Source organism: Sminthopsis crassicaudata, chromosome 6, assembly GCF_048593235.1.
Source record: "Sminthopsis crassicaudata isolate SCR6 chromosome 6, ASM4859323v1, whole genome shotgun sequence".
NCBI lineage: Eukaryota > Metazoa > Chordata > Mammalia > Dasyuromorphia > Dasyuridae > Sminthopsis > Sminthopsis crassicaudata.
Window position 1 is genome coordinate 241,744,680 of NC_133622.1, and position 15,222 is coordinate 241,759,901.

General features: G+C 33.4%; 1 protein-coding gene across 1 annotated transcript; it reads left to right on the top strand.

Annotated features, from left to right (window-relative positions):
* The first annotated feature begins 13,867 nt into the window (after positions 1 to 13,867).
* Positions 13,868 to 14,833, top strand: LOC141546993 (olfactory receptor 10AG1-like). Its single transcript, XM_074275245.1, has one exon. It carries the CDS (start codon positions 13,910 to 13,912, stop codon positions 14,831 to 14,833), a length of 924 nt encoding a protein of 307 aa, XP_074131346.1. The 5' UTR covers positions 13,868 to 13,909.
* The last annotated feature ends 389 nt before the right edge of the window (positions 14,834 to 15,222 follow it).

Here is a 15,222-nt window from a genome sequence, read left to right on the forward strand (position 1 = left end):
TGGCGATTATCTAAAGACAGTTGCTCACACTGAACACTGCCCTTCCAGTGTGTTATAAAACCTGTCTGCCGGAGCCAGTGCATCTTTGTCAAAAGTCAAAAAATTAATGGTATAGAGAACTAAATTAAGAAGTTCTCTAGGATTACCCATGGCTCCCCCTTCCTTTTGTTTTTTGAGGAGTGTCTTAATATCTCTGTTTCTTCTCTCTACTATTGCCTTCCCTTGAGGACTAAAGGCTATGCCGGTGGTATGTAAAATCTTATACTGTGCACAAAAGTGTGCAAAATGTTTAGAAGTATATGCAGGTCCAGTGTCTGTTTTTATTGCTTATGGCCCATAATTGCAAATGCTTGTATAAAGAATTCAGTGACCACTCAGGCTGTCTCTTTGCTGCTGGCATTGTAAAAGTGAATCCTGAAAAGGTGTCTACCACAACGTGGATAAAAGATAGATGACCAAAAAATTTATAATGGGTCACATCCATTTGCCAAATTTCATCAGGTCTCAAACCATGAGGGTTCTTCCCTGGAGGGAGTGTAGGAGCATGGAAAGGAAGGCAAGCTGTACAGGCTTTTACTATGCTCCTAGCTTCTTCTCTTGTTATTCCAAATTGTAATTGTAAAGCTCGGGCAGCCTGATGATATTTAGAATGAGATTCTTGTGCTTCTTGAAATAAAGGAGTACTGGCCAACATGATTAGAAGGCTATCTGCCTTTGAATTACCATCAAAAATAGGACCTGGAAGTCCACTATGGGAGTGGACATACAAAATATAAATCTTACCTGGATGCTTTCTCACTAACTCTTGAAGTTCCTTAAAGAGCTGATATATATTGGAGGCTACAGATTTTATTTGGGCTGTGGCAATTCTTTGTACCACACCTACTGAATAGGCCGAATCAGATATTATATTTATGTCTACCGGACATACCCGTGTGTAAAATTTGGAGCCATGGCTAATAAAATTTGCCACTCTGGGATGGTTACACAGCACACATTAACTTGTGCATTAGTATAAAACGTGTATATCTTGTCAGGTCTTATCCCAGATAATTATACTGCTTTTTTAATGTCCTTTAATAAAATTCTAGCCACAAGCACTGGGTAAGGAATAAGGCTTTGTTCTGGTTGTGCTGGAAGGTTCACCCACTCTATCACATTGTCTCCTTGATGAAGGACTGCTGTGGGTGCCTCTTGTGTAGCAAAAAACTGATATTTCCAAGGGTTTTTGAGGGACTCTTTCAACTCTTTCAACCACATTGGATAAAGCCAGTTCAACTTCTCTCAAAGCCTCTTGAGCTTCTTTTGTAAGTTGGCATGGTTAATTTAAAGCACTGTCTCCCCTTAAAATGTCATATAATGGTTGCAATTGACAGGTAGTCAAGCCTAGCACGGGATGCATCCATTGGATATCTCCTATCAATTTCTGGAAGTCATTTAAGGTGTTTAGCTTCTCTGTTCTTAAGGAGAGTTTTTGTACTGTAAGCACCTTAGGATATACTTCATATCCTAAATATTGAAAAGGAACATGTCTTTGAATCTTTTCTGAAGCTATGTGCAATTTATAATTCCTTAGTGTTTCTATGTTTTTTTGTAGACATGCTTCTAACATTTGTTTCTCAGGTGCACATCCCAATATATCATCCATGTAATGTAATAACATTACTTTTGGAAATGCTTTTCTTACTGGAGCAAAAGCAGCAGCAACATACATTTGGCACATAGTAGGGCTGTTTTTCATTCCCTGTGGCAAAACTGTCCATTCATATCTTTTATAAGGCCCAGCTAAGTTAACGCTGGGCATTGAAAAGGCAAATCTTTTCATATCCTCCTTATCTAGAGGGATAGAATAAAAACAATCCTTAATGTCTATAACCCATAGAGGCCATTCTCTAGGCAACTGAGTAGGAGATGGAAGTCCAGGTTGAAAAGTTCCCAAGCTTCCATCTGTTCGTTTACCTTTCTTAAATCAGTCAACATCTTCCATTTTCCAGATTTCTTTTTTACAACAAATACTAGGGAATTCCAAGGACTTAGAGAAGGTTGTAAGTGTCCTTGGTCAAGTTGTCCCTGTACTATGTCTAGTAAGGCCTGAATGTTATCACTACCTAAGGGCCACTGTTCTATTCACACTGGTGTATCAGTTTTCTATTGGATAGGAACAGGTGAAAGTGTTGGCAGGCCTTCAACAGCAGCCCTGCCTAAAAACCAAAGTACTCATTTTTAACCATAATTGTTGTAAAATGTCTCTTCCCCATAGATTGATGGGTATTTTTCCAATTATAAAAGGAGTAAAAACTCCTGTTTCACCTTCAAATATCCATCTTAAAGGGGTAGCACTAACTTCAGCTGCTATTGATCCTCCTACTCCAGACATGTAGGTGTCTGCCTTAGTCTTTGGCCAATGACTAGGCCAGTTGGCTCCTCTAATGACTGTGCGATCTGCACCTGTGTCCACCAGTCCTTCTAATGCTATGCCATTTATATAGATGGTGAGCATAGGTCGGTCAGCGGTCACAGCTACTGTCCAATATATTCCTGGGTTTTGCTGCTTGGAGTCAGAACATGGGTGACTGTCACAAGATTCCTTATTAGGGGTCTATATCAATAAACCCAATGCTACTACTTCTCCTGGTTGATAAGTCACACATTGTCTACCTGTGTTAGTGACTGGGATATTATTATCTACACATTCCCCAGTTTCCCACATTAGTGTATGAATGAACACTGTTTTATAAGTACTCTCAGGAGGTGAAATGGTCAAGCCTACTGTTCCTGGAGGCAAGGGATCCATAGACTGGAGAGGAACAGATTTCACCTCTCCAGGGGGTATCTCAGTTGTCCCAGATGCATACAACTCTATCCTCCCTAATTGTAGTCCCTTTCTCCCATCATGTTGTTTCCTGGCTGACTGATTGTGTAATCCCTTTCTCCCATCAGATGGCTTCCTGGCTGATGGGTCATGTCTGGGTATTGGACTTAGAGGCACTCTCTGGGTGTTCCATTGGCTGCCATCATGCACCAAGTGTTTTTGCTGGAGCTGGGCCCCTCATCCCCTTTCCTTGAATCAGTCTACACTCTGATGCCCAATGGAGTCCTCTGTTGCATTTTGGACATGGGGTTTTGGGTCTTGTTCTCCCAGCCTGTCTTCTCACTCTGTTTCTATGCTAACATTGAGCTTTCAGATGCCCTACTTTACCGTATTGAAAGCATTGACGAGTCTCTCTGGAAACCCCTTGCCAAAAGGGACCCTGTCTTCCTATGTTGGGATCTTGGGAAATCTGCACCATAGCCTGGCTATAAATGGTATTTGTGTCCACTGTGGCACAGCGTCTTATGATCTCCTCTAAAGGAGCATCCCTATGTAGTCCTAGTATAATCCTTCTACAAACCTCATTGGCATTGTCTCTAGCAAGTTGCCTTACCAAAGTATCTGTTACTTCATTTTCACTATTAGTTTGTATGACAGCTGTCTGCAAACGTCCCACAAAATCAGCAAAGAGTTCATTTGGTCCTTGTATAATTTTTGTGTAGGTCTCACCCTTGTAGTTTTTGCTGGGGAGAGAAGCCCATGCTTTGATAGCAGCAGCAGCAATTTGCTCAAATGCTGTTATAGAGTAATTAATCTGTACTGAAGCATCTCTATAAGAACCTACACCTGGTTATTGGTCACAGGTGATTGAAGATTAACTCCACTTTGACTATTTCATTGGGATTGAATCCTACAGAGCTCACTATATTCAGAAAACCACAACAAATTTTGTCCAGGTTCTAAGCACACTTTTGGAATGATTTTCCAGTCACTAGGGGTTAAGGTTTCATAAGCCAAATTGCATATTAACATCTTAACATAATTTGATGTAGCCCCAAAGAGAGTGCAAGCTTTTTTCAGGTCTTTAAGGACATCCATATTAAAAGGAACATATTTTCTACTTTCTTGACCTGCAGAATTATGCTGTTGAATCAAGGGAAAAATTTGAAGTTTGAAATCATTATCTATTTCTTCTCCATTTGTGATCACTTCAATAAGCCCTTTCTGTAAACTAGTTATTGGGGTTGGTGATTGCTGGGGGGGAGGTGCTGATGATATCACCACCCCTTCCACTACTCCTCCTCCCTTCCTCCCTGAAGGTGGAGTTGATGTGAGCTGATCAATAATTTGCTTTGTAAGAGGGGTTGAAATTTCTTCAGGATAATCAGAGTCAACACACCCTAATTCCTCATTCAAATCCCCTTGCCCTCTGGCAAGGCCTTGAGTTTGCTTATCTTCTTTTGTTCCTCACACTTCCTCCTCTGTTCATTTTTAGAACTTTTCCTTCTCCTATAACTTGCTTGATAGCTTAAGTCTAATTGAATCACTTTGTATATATAAAATACCTCTGCAGAAATTGAACAAGGCCCATTTTTTGTGTAAAATTCTTTCATTTCAAGTCCCACTAGCTTCCAGTTATCTACATTTAGTTTGTCTTCCTTTAAGAACCAAGGGGACATGCGATTCAATTATCTTAATTGTATCCTCTATAGCATTTATAAATGAGGCTGAAGCAGGGGCTGGGGTTGGAGCAGGGTGGGCTGAGGCTGAGGGAATGTCTGTACCTAATACCTGCCCCATCTCAGCTATTAGAGATTGCTGGTTTAGTCCTTAACAAGGTAAATTCCTTATTTCTATTAGAATACTTACCTAGTCTCCTGGTCACTGGAGGACTTCGGTGGAAGTAGGGTTCCGGCCCCATGTTTGGATGCCAAATGCTGGAACTCTATCTTCTCAGGAATCAGCTGAAGTCAGGATTTAATTCTTGATCTTTTAAGGTCAAGATTAGGGGATTAAATCTAGCAATCTCCCCATACACCTTCCTCCCTCCAATGCCAGGAGAGACAGAGAGAAGTGTCTCAATTTCCTCTTCCTCCTCCTACTCCCCCCACACATGTCACTTCCCCCTCTTTGTCCCACCAATCAAGTCAGCACAGAATAGCTGGGGAGGATCAACCTTCAAACAAGTTAATAGGGCACCATCCAATTGGCCTCTATTTTATAGAATTTATAAATTCTTAAAAGTTATTTTTTGCTTATTATCAGTCAATTTTTCCCACATCCCCTACAACATTGCGCATTATCTTTCCATGTCATTCTAGCCAATCTGACAGGTGTGCAGTGTTTTGACAGAGTTGTCTTAATTTGCATTTCTCTGATTAATAATGACTTGGAGCATCTTTTCATATGGCTAGAAATAGTTTCACTTTCTTCATCTGAAAATTGTCTGTTCATATTCATTGACCATTTATTAATTGGAAAATTGCTTGATTTCTTATAAATTAGAGTCAATTCTCTATATACTTTGGAAGTGAGGTCTTTATCAGAACCTTTGACTGTAAAAATGTTTTCCCAGTTTATTGCTTCCCTTCTGATCTTATCTGCATTAGTTTTGTTTGTACAAAATTTTTTCAATTTGATATAATCAAAATTTTCTATTTTGGGATCAATAATGATCTCTAGTTCTTCTTTGTTCATAAATTCATTCCTCTTCCACAGGTCTGAGAGATAAATTATCCTATGTTCCTCTAATTTATTTATAATCTCATTCTTTATGCCTAGGTTATCAACCCAATTGACCTTATCTTGGTGTACAGTGTTAAGTGAGGGTTAATGCCTAGTTTCTCCCAGCAATTTTTGTCAAACATTGAGTTTTTATCCTTAAAGTTGGGGTTTTGGGGTTTGTCAAACATTAAATTATTAAAATTATTGATTATTTTATCCTTTGTACCTTACCTATTCCACTGATCAAGTTGTCTATTTTTTTAGCCAATACTAAATGTTTTTGGTAACTGCTACTTTATGATATAATTTTAGATCTGGTATAGCTAGGCCACCTTCATTTGATTTTTTTTTTTCATAAATTCCCTTGAAATTCTTGACCTTTTGTTTTTCGATATGAACTTTGTTGTTATTTTTTCTAGGTTATTAAAATAGTTTTTTGGGAGTCTGATTGGTATAGCACTAAATAAATAGATTAGTTTAGGTAGTATTGTCATCTTTATTATATTTGCTCGCCCTATTCAAGAGCATGTAATATTTTTCCAATTGGTTAGATCAGACTTAATTTGTGTGGAAAGTGTTTTGTAGTTTTGCTCAAATAGTCTCTGATTTTCCCTTGGCAGATAGATTCCTAAATATGTTATACTATCAGTAGTTACGTTAAATGTAATTTCTCTTTGTAACTGTTGGATTTTGTTAGTGATCTATAAGAATGCTGATGACTTATATGGGTTTATTTTGTATCCTGCAATTTTGCTAAAGGTGTGGATTATTTCTAATAGCTTTTTAGTAAAATCTCTGGGATTCTCTAAGTATGCCATCATATCATCAGCAAAGAGTGACAATTTGATTTCTTCATTACCTGCTCTAATTTCTTTAATCTCTTTATCAGCTATTATGTCAAAGCTAGTATTTCTAATACAATATTGAATAGTAATGGTGATAGTGAGCAACCTTGTTTCACTCCTGATCTTATTGGGAATTGTTGCAGTTTTGGATGGTATATTAATTATACAATAGAATGACTGGAAAAGGCATATAGTTAGGACTTAATTTTAGAGTAGGTGATCTGGTCCAGAGCCCCTCTATCATACCAGAGTCATTTTAGTTGTTGTTGCTGTTGTTGTTTTTGTTGTAGTTTCTGCTTTCATTCAAGTCTTCTAATTAGGGTGAACAAATATGAGAAATATCTACTCTAATGCATTGCATTCAGAGAGGATCAAATTAAGTGAGGAAAATATATTACTAAAGTTATTCATTAAAAAAAAAAAAACAGTAATAGAAGAGGAATTCAAACCCACAGGTTATGATTGATAATCCAGAATTCCTCGTGATTATGCTCTGTGTTTCAATGAAGTATGAAATCACTGGATGGCACTAAAAAGTTCTGAACAATAAGTGCTAGGTAGTTAAATTACAAAAGTTTTCTTTCATTGGTGGATGTGAAGAAAAGATATTATGTTTGTTCTAAGACAAAAGGGACTGACTGATTTTCAAATATATGGAGGGAAGCATTGGTTGATATCAATTTTATAATAATAATAGAAATTGTTAAACATACTACCTTTTCACAAAAAAAAAAAACAAACAAACACTAAGATTCATAGAATTCAAAATATCATTGAAAAAGTTAAAAAATAATTAAGAATATTGAATTTTCAGTTATTAGATATTTAGAAACTAAGATTGCTAAGGTTTCCGTATATCCCCATGGCTCCAAATCTCAGATTTTCCACTATGTAACACTGTCTTATTAAGATGCTTAGAGAACCAGACTTTAAGCAAAAGGAACACTGGCATTAAAATGTGGTAAAAATCATGGGAAAACTCTCCCCAGACAATACAGAAGGACAAGAATGACTTGTACTTCAAAGTATGTTGACTTAATCTAAGTAATCATTTGTAGAAGGAATCAAGTTCCATTTAAAGTTAGATGGGATAGAGTAGTATAGGCTAATGCTCAAGGGAACAAAATAATAGATTAATTGAAAAGTCCCGAGATCCCTAAATTCAAACCATGCTCTGATAGTTCTTCAACTTATTCAGATAGTTTAAGCACAGTGTCCTAATATGTCAACTGATACCTATATTAGAGAGATGCTGTGAGGATAAATTGATAATATGTAAAGAGTTTCCCAAAGATTAAAGCATCTTATTTTTGCTAGTTACTTTTTTTCATTTTATTTTCAACATGTGATTTAAAGGAAGCAATTGAATATTGTTTAATCTCATCTAATAAAGGTAAGTGTCAATTGTTTTACTTGCCCACCTCTAAATTCTCTGATTATAAAGAAATTTGCAGACCTCATCTAGAAGCTTCCTAAAAGCTTTGAAAAACTCAATATTATTCAGAGCTCACATATCAGGGAAGAAATACACAAAGAATGAACTATCTACCCTCCCTCACACATAATAAGCTCTGACCTATTCACTTAAACAAAAATTAAAATAAAAACAAAACAAAATCTGTGTTCCAAGGCTATATAAATAGCATCAGAGTCATTTTTCTGTGGTTCCTTGTTCTGTAATCCTTTCTTCTTTATTATTACCTCTTTTCTTTCTTACACCTCTATTATTACCTTGTATAATACTACTTCCATATCCCTTGTAACAATGAAAACAGAGGAGGATGAGTTAAATATATACTATTTAACATTAAAACTATATTTAGCTACTTTTAAATTTATTTTAATGTGTGATTTTCATTTTAAAATAATATTTTCATTGCATATTATATGTAAAAATACTATATAATAAAAAACACTTCAAACATAAGCAATCTAATATAGGTCATATATGTTCAATTGATGACTTTCATAATCTTAGTTACCCTCACCTACAATGCTAAGAGAGAAGAAATATTAATTAGCTTCTTTCAATGCATAAATTTGTTATTGAAATTAATGTGGACTCATTTATACCTTAGTTTTCCTTTTTTTTTTTTTTTTTTTCTTTTTTTTACAACTATATAGTGATTGTGGCTGTTGATATACTGGTTATATTTCTTTTTCTTGATATCATTTAAAACTTGTTTATCACTCCTTTAATTCTTTAAATTAATTTTCCTTCTTATACAACATTTCATTATATCCATTTGACAAAACATGTACACCCATTGCTGGATGAACACTGCACTCTTTATCCAGGGTTTTTTTTCTCTTTCACAAAACAAAAATAGTATTTTCTTCCTGCTGGATCAAGCTATCACTAATTTCCTTAATGCTCCATTATTGAGATTGCTGAATCAAAGATGGTGATAGGTTATTTACTATATGTTTGCATAATTCCTAAGGATTTATTACACTATTTACATGACAACATTTTAATTGGGTGTATATTTTTCTAAGAAATTCAAAATTTATTATTTAAATTTTTACCTTATTTTCATGATTTGTGAAAAAGGAAAAAAAAAAACTTATTTCAATTTTATTTATTTTATTAGTAATGTTATTATAATGATTAATGATAATTTCTTATTTTATATATACAATGTGGTAACATTTTTTTATTTCTTATATACACAAGAATAAGGGCTCTTAGTTTTGTTTATTGATGACAATTTCAAATGTAATTTAAATATTAAGGATTTTCAGGAGTATATGAAAATTAATATTCCTTAATTGTTATTACATTAAAATTTTTGCATGAGAAATGTTCCATTTCATACAACTAAAATTATCTTTTTTGTTTCTGTTCTCTTTTATGCCTTATTGTTACTGAAGTTGCTTCTTATTGGGCCACAACTGTTTGCATAGAACACAGGAAGCCCTGCAATGATATCCTTCTTCTGATATTTGATATTTCTAAGAACTTTCTCAAGTCATTTAAACTCTCTAACACTGGATTATCTTCCTTGTAAAAAGGAGGTCTTAATTGTCCATACCTCAATGTGTTTTGTTTATTGAATAAGAAATAATATATGAGATACTTGACAAATCATCAAACATCAAAAGTATTAGTTTATTTGCCAATTTTTCTTTCTTTTTTTTTTCCCCCTAAGGCAATTTGGGTTAAGTGACTTTAGCAAGGTCACAAAGCTGGGAACTGTTCAGTGTCTAAGACCAGATTTGAAGTGAGGTCTTCCTGACTTCAGGGCTGATGCTCTACCTAGCTGCCCCTAATCTGTGAGTTTTATAATTATGCATCTGCAATAAATTTCCTTATTTTATTCAGCATTAAAATTAGTATGATCTTGAATGTCAATAATAAACTCACATAATCAATTGTAATTATGAAACAAAACCTGAAAGTTTTGGCATCCTAGAAGTTTATTGAAGGACCATAAAATATCTTATGGACAAGGAAAATAATATTCTTTTGTTAGGAAGATAATAACTTACTTCAGACACCCCCCCCTTTTTTTTTTTTTTTTTAGAAAAGTACAAAACACTAATTAGCATCCTTTCTGACACTGAGACATACATGTATCCACTTTGCATAGGAATAATGTGTGATGAATAAGGTATGTATTTTCTGCAATGAAAAATTTCCTGATTTGTTTTACATAGCTCTAATTTGTTGTGAGATATGCTGTGATGTGATTGTGTGTTGGGTGTGGGTTAGGTTAGAGAGTGGCCAACAACTAGATCTTGGGAAATGAAGTTACATTAATGTAAAAACAAAAGAGAGAGAAATGGACCAAAAATGGACCAAAAAAAAAGGGGGGGGCACTCTTGCTATTCTTTTGGAGAAGAGATGTGTTTTAATGAAAAAAATTGGAAAGAAAGTCATATGCCCAAGGAAGAATTCTTAGTGATTTGATGTTATATTTAAGGTAGGTCACTATTAGAGGGACCAAAATCTTTAAGTTGAGCTTGGCCTTTATTTGCATGTTTACATCTTTGTTTGTTTTTCTTTTCCCATGAGGTTACATAGTTAGAATGGAGTAGCTTTTCCCTATGTATAGATTAATGAGAATTTAGTCCAAATAGCAATGTAACATATGTTCTTTAACATTGATAAATTAATCTATATTTCTGTACAAATGGGAAGAGAAGAAATTTAGCACCAGATAATCACCTATAGATATTGTGCAAACAATTTATTTAAGGTCTAAATAATGAAGATATACAACAAACATTATAATATATGCTTGTAACAATTTGGAACTAAACAAATATTTGGGTAGATATATGGTACAATGACAGCCTCTTTCTGAGTTTAAATGTGTCTGTGACCTTACAGAAGTCACTTAACCCTTTTTGTCACCATTTCCTCACTTTTAAAAAACATTTAAAAAGGAAATGTCAAACCATTCCAATGTCTTTCTTTGCCTTGAAAACCCCCAAATGAGCAACAAAAAAATCAGGCATGGCACTAATGTTTGAGCAGTACCAAAGAATATTTGACAGATTGTTGGATACAATTTTACATCCAAATTCTACTTCATTTTATTAGCCAATAAATGACAAATCTATATGCTGAAAATATAGAATGAAATTATACTTAGGACATCATCAAATAAACTAACTCAAATTGGTGCACTGACTCAGACAAAATTATTACCTACCATTTTCTTTATATAATGTGTTTCATATAAAAAGTTATGGAAGTCTTGAAAGTTATAAATACTTAACTATTAAAATTAAGAATAAATTGATTTTTCCCCACTAAATATTTTTCTTTCAAATCTATGTGAAAGAAAAGCTTTTAAAGCATAGAAGTCAATCAAAAGAAGTCAGAGTAATTTCCGAATGAAATAGTTTTTATGTCATCAAATTGTCCCAAAGCTGTTTTGCATAAACATATAGACAACCAATTTTTTCGTTCATAAAAATATCTATAGAACATTGATGACTTAAGGTTATCAATAGAATTGTTACTTCTCTAGGATATAATTCCATGTAAAATGATAATGAGTGAATATGCTGACACTGATGTCTTGAATTGAACTTGAATAATTTTCAAATTTTTTTGGATTCCCCATTTCAAATAATCTTTCTAACAAAAGGCAAGTGTAAGTAGAAATTTGCTTTCCTTTTTATAGATGAAAAATCAAATGCATTTTATTTATTTAGTTTATCTTCTAGCCAGTACTTTAAGTGAAATCCAATCATATCTGTCTTATAGAGTAAAACTAAATATTGTTTCAGCTTTTCTAATGTTCTGAAATAGAAGTTGAAAATCAGTGATATTTAAAGATAAAGTGATATTGACAGATTCCCTGATCACAGAATCATAAACATTGATCTGAAAAAGATCACAGAATTACTGTGATTTTTTTTTTACAGTATATATGAGGAAGCCAAGGCACAATAAAATTAAATCACTTATTCAAGACAGCAAATAATAAGCACTAAAAGTGATACTCCAATATGAATTTCATGAGTACAGATTGAATGTGTTCCCAAATTACCACAATGGAATAACTAAAAGGGCCAGAGAGATATCATATTTAGGCTTCAGAATAGATCTCTATTAAATTAAAAGAAAACATACTATTTTTGGTTCTTTTCATCATTATGCTTCAAAAATAGCAATCTTCTGTATCTATATGTGTCTTCAAAAATCTAGAGCTACTACTCCACGATTGGACATTTCCTACATGGAATAGATTTACCAGACACATGTCTTAGCTGAAGATAAAACTTGATATGATGTGTATATGTTTCTTTGTGTGACTATATCTATATCTATATATATATATGTATCTCTTTCTCTTTCTTTATATATATGTATATGTATATATAGATAGATATATAGATACACATATTTGTACAATATATACTCACATATATACACACATATATGTGTATCTTTGTAGGTACACAAGCATATACATATATAGCTATATGTATACATTTTCATAGATACACAAATATATTTTATATATAATTATTTTTAATAATTTAATAGATATAGTATAGGGAATGAATAGAATAAGAGTTCAAAATAGAATTTGAAATGAGAAAAAACTTAATTTAATGTTATTCATCTGTTATCACAGATGCCAAAATTTCTAAAGATAGCATTTTAAACATTATTCAATAAACAAGGCATTTGGGAGTAGGAAATATTCCTGAACTCATATTACAATGGTGATCCACATATTGAAAACACATTTTTTTGTTATTTGTTATTGTTCAACGTACATGAAGATATATAAGACAAGACCCTTGTTTTCAAAAAACAGAATTTTTAAAATTTTAATGTTTTTGATGGTATTCTATTTTTCCAAATATATGCACAGATTGTTTTCAATTTTAATATTAGAAATCTATATTCCAAATGTTTCTCCCTATCATCCTTCTTTCCCTTTTCTGAGACAGAAAGCAATATGATATAGATTAAATTGTAAATTCTTGTAAACATATTTCAATATTTGTCATGGTGAGAAAATAAAATCAGATCAAAATGTCAAAAAAAAAAAAGATTAGAAAGGAAAAATAAACAAGCAAACAAATAATAAAAATAATCAGAAAGGTGAATATCTATGCTTTGATCCACACTGAGTCTTGACTGTTGTCTCTCTGGATATGAATGGCATTTTTAATTTCCAATCTATTGGAATCGCTTTGAATAACCTGATTACTGAAATAAGTCCAACACAGATGATCATTACATATTCTTATTGTTACTGTATACAATATGAAATATACAATATAGAAAAATATAGGAAAAGGTTCATATATGTTAGTTAGAAATTCATGGTTTTATTTTCATGATTGAGTAATTCCACGAGGGGACAAATGTCTACTAGTTAACATGATCAAGTAAAGGTGAGATATGTCTTGAGAGAATGGACAAATTCTGATGAGAAATGATTAGGAAAAAAAAAATTTTCCAGGGGTAGAAAAAAATCATTAACAAAGCTTTAAACTAACAAAACAAGTCTCTTAAGGCCAGTACTATTGAAGAAATTAAAAATTTATTCAATTTCATAAAATTCATATCTTTGGTAAAAGCCATGACTTCTGGTATCAGGAGAACCTTTGAAAATCAAAATGTTTATGGTAAAATAGTGATATAGAAGGTAGATATGAAGATTAGGGTAAATTTAAAGATTTTATTGGATATTTCTAAAACTCTATATTTTCACTGTAATAATCAAGAAAGGTAATATGAGAGCATTGGTATACTGCTTAATACATAGCACATACTTTACCTAAATTCATTTGTTGATATTCACTTTCTAAAAGAGAATGTAAAATGTAAACAGTTGGATATGACCTTTGTAGAATAGAATATTAAATGCTTAGTATATATAGGAAGACAACATAAATTATAACGGTTACCAGTGTTATAACAGGTCATTTAAACAACACCCTCTGTCCATTCCCCTTTCTATATTTCTAAGTTATAAACTAAAGCCTAGGGAAAGAAAGTTATTTGCTCATTTTGAATTCAATATTTCCACAGCCAGTAGAAATTGACAAAATGGAAAGAAGCAACATTACATTCGTGGTGGAATTCATTCTCCTGGGATTTTCTGACGTTCCCAACCTCCGAGGTTTTCTATTTGGAATTTTCTTAATCATCTATATGAATATACTTATAGGAAATGGCCTGCTCATTGTTGTAACTAAGACAAGTCCTGCTCTTCAAACCCCCATGTACTTTTTCCTTGGAAATTTTTCCTTCTTAGAAATCTGTTACACATCAGTCACTCTCCCTAGAATACTAAGAGATATTTGGACTCAGAAGGGTAATATCCCATTCCTGTCATGTGCTATGCAAATTTGTTCCCTTTATATTCTAGGAATTGCAGAGTGCTTACTCCTTGTTGTGATGGCTTATGACAGATATGTAGCCATCTGTAAGCCTCTTTACTATCCTCTCATCATGAACCATAGGACATGTGTCCAACTGGTGATTGCCTCCTGGATCACTGGGGTACCAGCCCAGATAGGACTCACATGCCACATTTTCTCTCTGAAATTTTGTGGTTCTAACAAACTCAATCATATTTTCTGTGATGCCTCACCACTGCTGGAGGCTGCCTGTGGGAACACGTATCAGAGAGAGATCTCTGTCCATGTTAATACTTTCTTTTTAGTCATGATTCCCTTTCTGTTAATACTAATATCCTATTTAAGAATCATAACCACCATCCTGAAGCTACCATCGACTTCAGGGAAATCTAAAGCCTTCTCTACTTGTTCTTCTCACCTCATGGTTGTATGTTTATTCTATGGGTCTGCTAGTATTATGTATTTGCGACCCAAATCCAGTCATTCAGCTAAATCAGACAAGATCTTTGCTCTTTTCTATACTATTGTGACTCCAGTGTTAAACCCCATAATATACAGCCTAAGGAATAAGGATGTAATTGTTGCACTGAAAAAATTCCTTCCAAAATGATGTGATTATTAATCAAATGGTCAAATCTAAAAAAAAAATTAAAAAATTAAAATTTTTCCTTTCCTAAGGAGCTAAGAAATATAGTTCTCCTTTTCATAAGTCTTCTATGATATATTTAAAACAAAGTATAATAGATTACATTTAAAGATACCCACTGCTTTCTATGATGTGTAGTTTATTTCTTTAGTCCTTGACTGGGTTGATGAAAGTGTCCTTTATCTCACATAGTGATTGCTTTCTACAGAAACATCAAGTGTATGTGAATATATTTTGGCCTGTTGTCCTAAAAAAGTCAAACTTAATTCTTATTTTATTAAAACATTTATTTTCAAAACATTGACACTTACAAAACCTTGTTTTCCAAATTTTCCCTTTCTTCCCTCTACCCC

Excerpts from the sequence above, each read along its gene's own strand:
- LOC141546993 (XM_074275245.1), top strand. The coding sequence starts at position 13,910 with ATGGAAAGAAGCAACATTACATTCGTGGTGGAATTCATTCTCCTGGGA.